Below are 1,007 nucleotides of genomic sequence, written 5' to 3'. Positions count from 1 at the left end.
AAACATGCTCATGTAACCATGTCTAGTGAAGCTACTAAACATGCTCATGTAACCTTGTCAAGAGAAGCTACTAAACATGCTCATGTAACCTTGTCTAGAGAAGCTACTAAACATGCTCATATAACATTGTCTAGTGAAGCTACTAAACATGCTCATGTAACCTTGTCTAGTGAAGCTATTAAACATGCTCATATAACCTTGTCTAGTGAAGCTATTAAACATGCTCATGTAACCTTGTCTAGTGAAACTACTAAACATGCTCATGTAATCTTGTCTAGAGAAGCTACTAAACATTCTCATGTAACCCTGTCTAGTGAAGCTACTAAACATGCTCATGTAACCCTGTCTAGTGAAGCTACTAAACATGCTCATGTAACCATGTCTAGTGAAGCTACTAAACATGCTCATGTAACCTTGTCTAGAGAAGCTATTAAACATGCCCATATAACCTTGTCTAGTGAAGCTATTAAACATGCCCATATAACCTTGTCTAGTGAAGCTACTAAACATGCCCATGTAACCCTGTCTAGTGAAGCTACTAAACATGCTCATGTAACCATGTCTAGTGAAGCTACTAAACATGCTCATGTAACCTTGTCAAGAGAAGCTATTAAACATGCTCATGTAACCTTGTCTAGTGAAGCTATTAAACATGCCCATATAACCTTGTCTAGTGAAGCTACTAAACATGCTCATGTAACCTTGTCTAGTGAAGCTACTAAACATGCTCATGTAACCTTGTCTAGTGAAGCTACTAAACATGCTCATGTAACCTTGTCTAGTGAAGCTACTAAACATACTCATATAACCTTGTCTAGTGAAGCTACTAAACATGCTCATGTAACCATGTCTAGTGAAGCTACTAAACATGCTCATGTAACCTTGTCTAGTGAAGCTACTAAACATGCTCATGTAACCTTGTCTAATGAAGCTATTAAACATGCTCATATAACCTTGTCTAGTGAAGCTATTAAACATGCTCATGTAACCTTGTCTAGTGAAGCTAC

General features: G+C 37.5%; 1 protein-coding gene across 1 annotated transcript; it reads left to right on the top strand.

Annotated features, from left to right (window-relative positions):
• Window positions 1-261: 261 nt before the first annotated feature.
• On the top strand, window positions 262-963 carry LOTGIDRAFT_60946 (hypothetical protein; the record flags this gene model as incomplete). Its single annotated transcript, XM_009052028.1, has 1 exon — window positions 262-963. A coding segment is annotated over one exon (702 nt), but the record flags the coding sequence as incomplete, so codon positions are not given.
• Window positions 964-1,007: the final 44 nt, after the last annotated feature.

The sequence above is a fragment of the Lottia gigantea genome (assembly GCF_000327385.1).
Source record: "Lottia gigantea unplaced genomic scaffold LOTGIsca_17887, whole genome shotgun sequence".
Taxonomy (NCBI): domain Eukaryota; kingdom Metazoa; phylum Mollusca; class Gastropoda; family Lottiidae; genus Lottia; species Lottia gigantea.
This window is presented reverse-complemented; position numbering and strand designations above follow the sequence as displayed.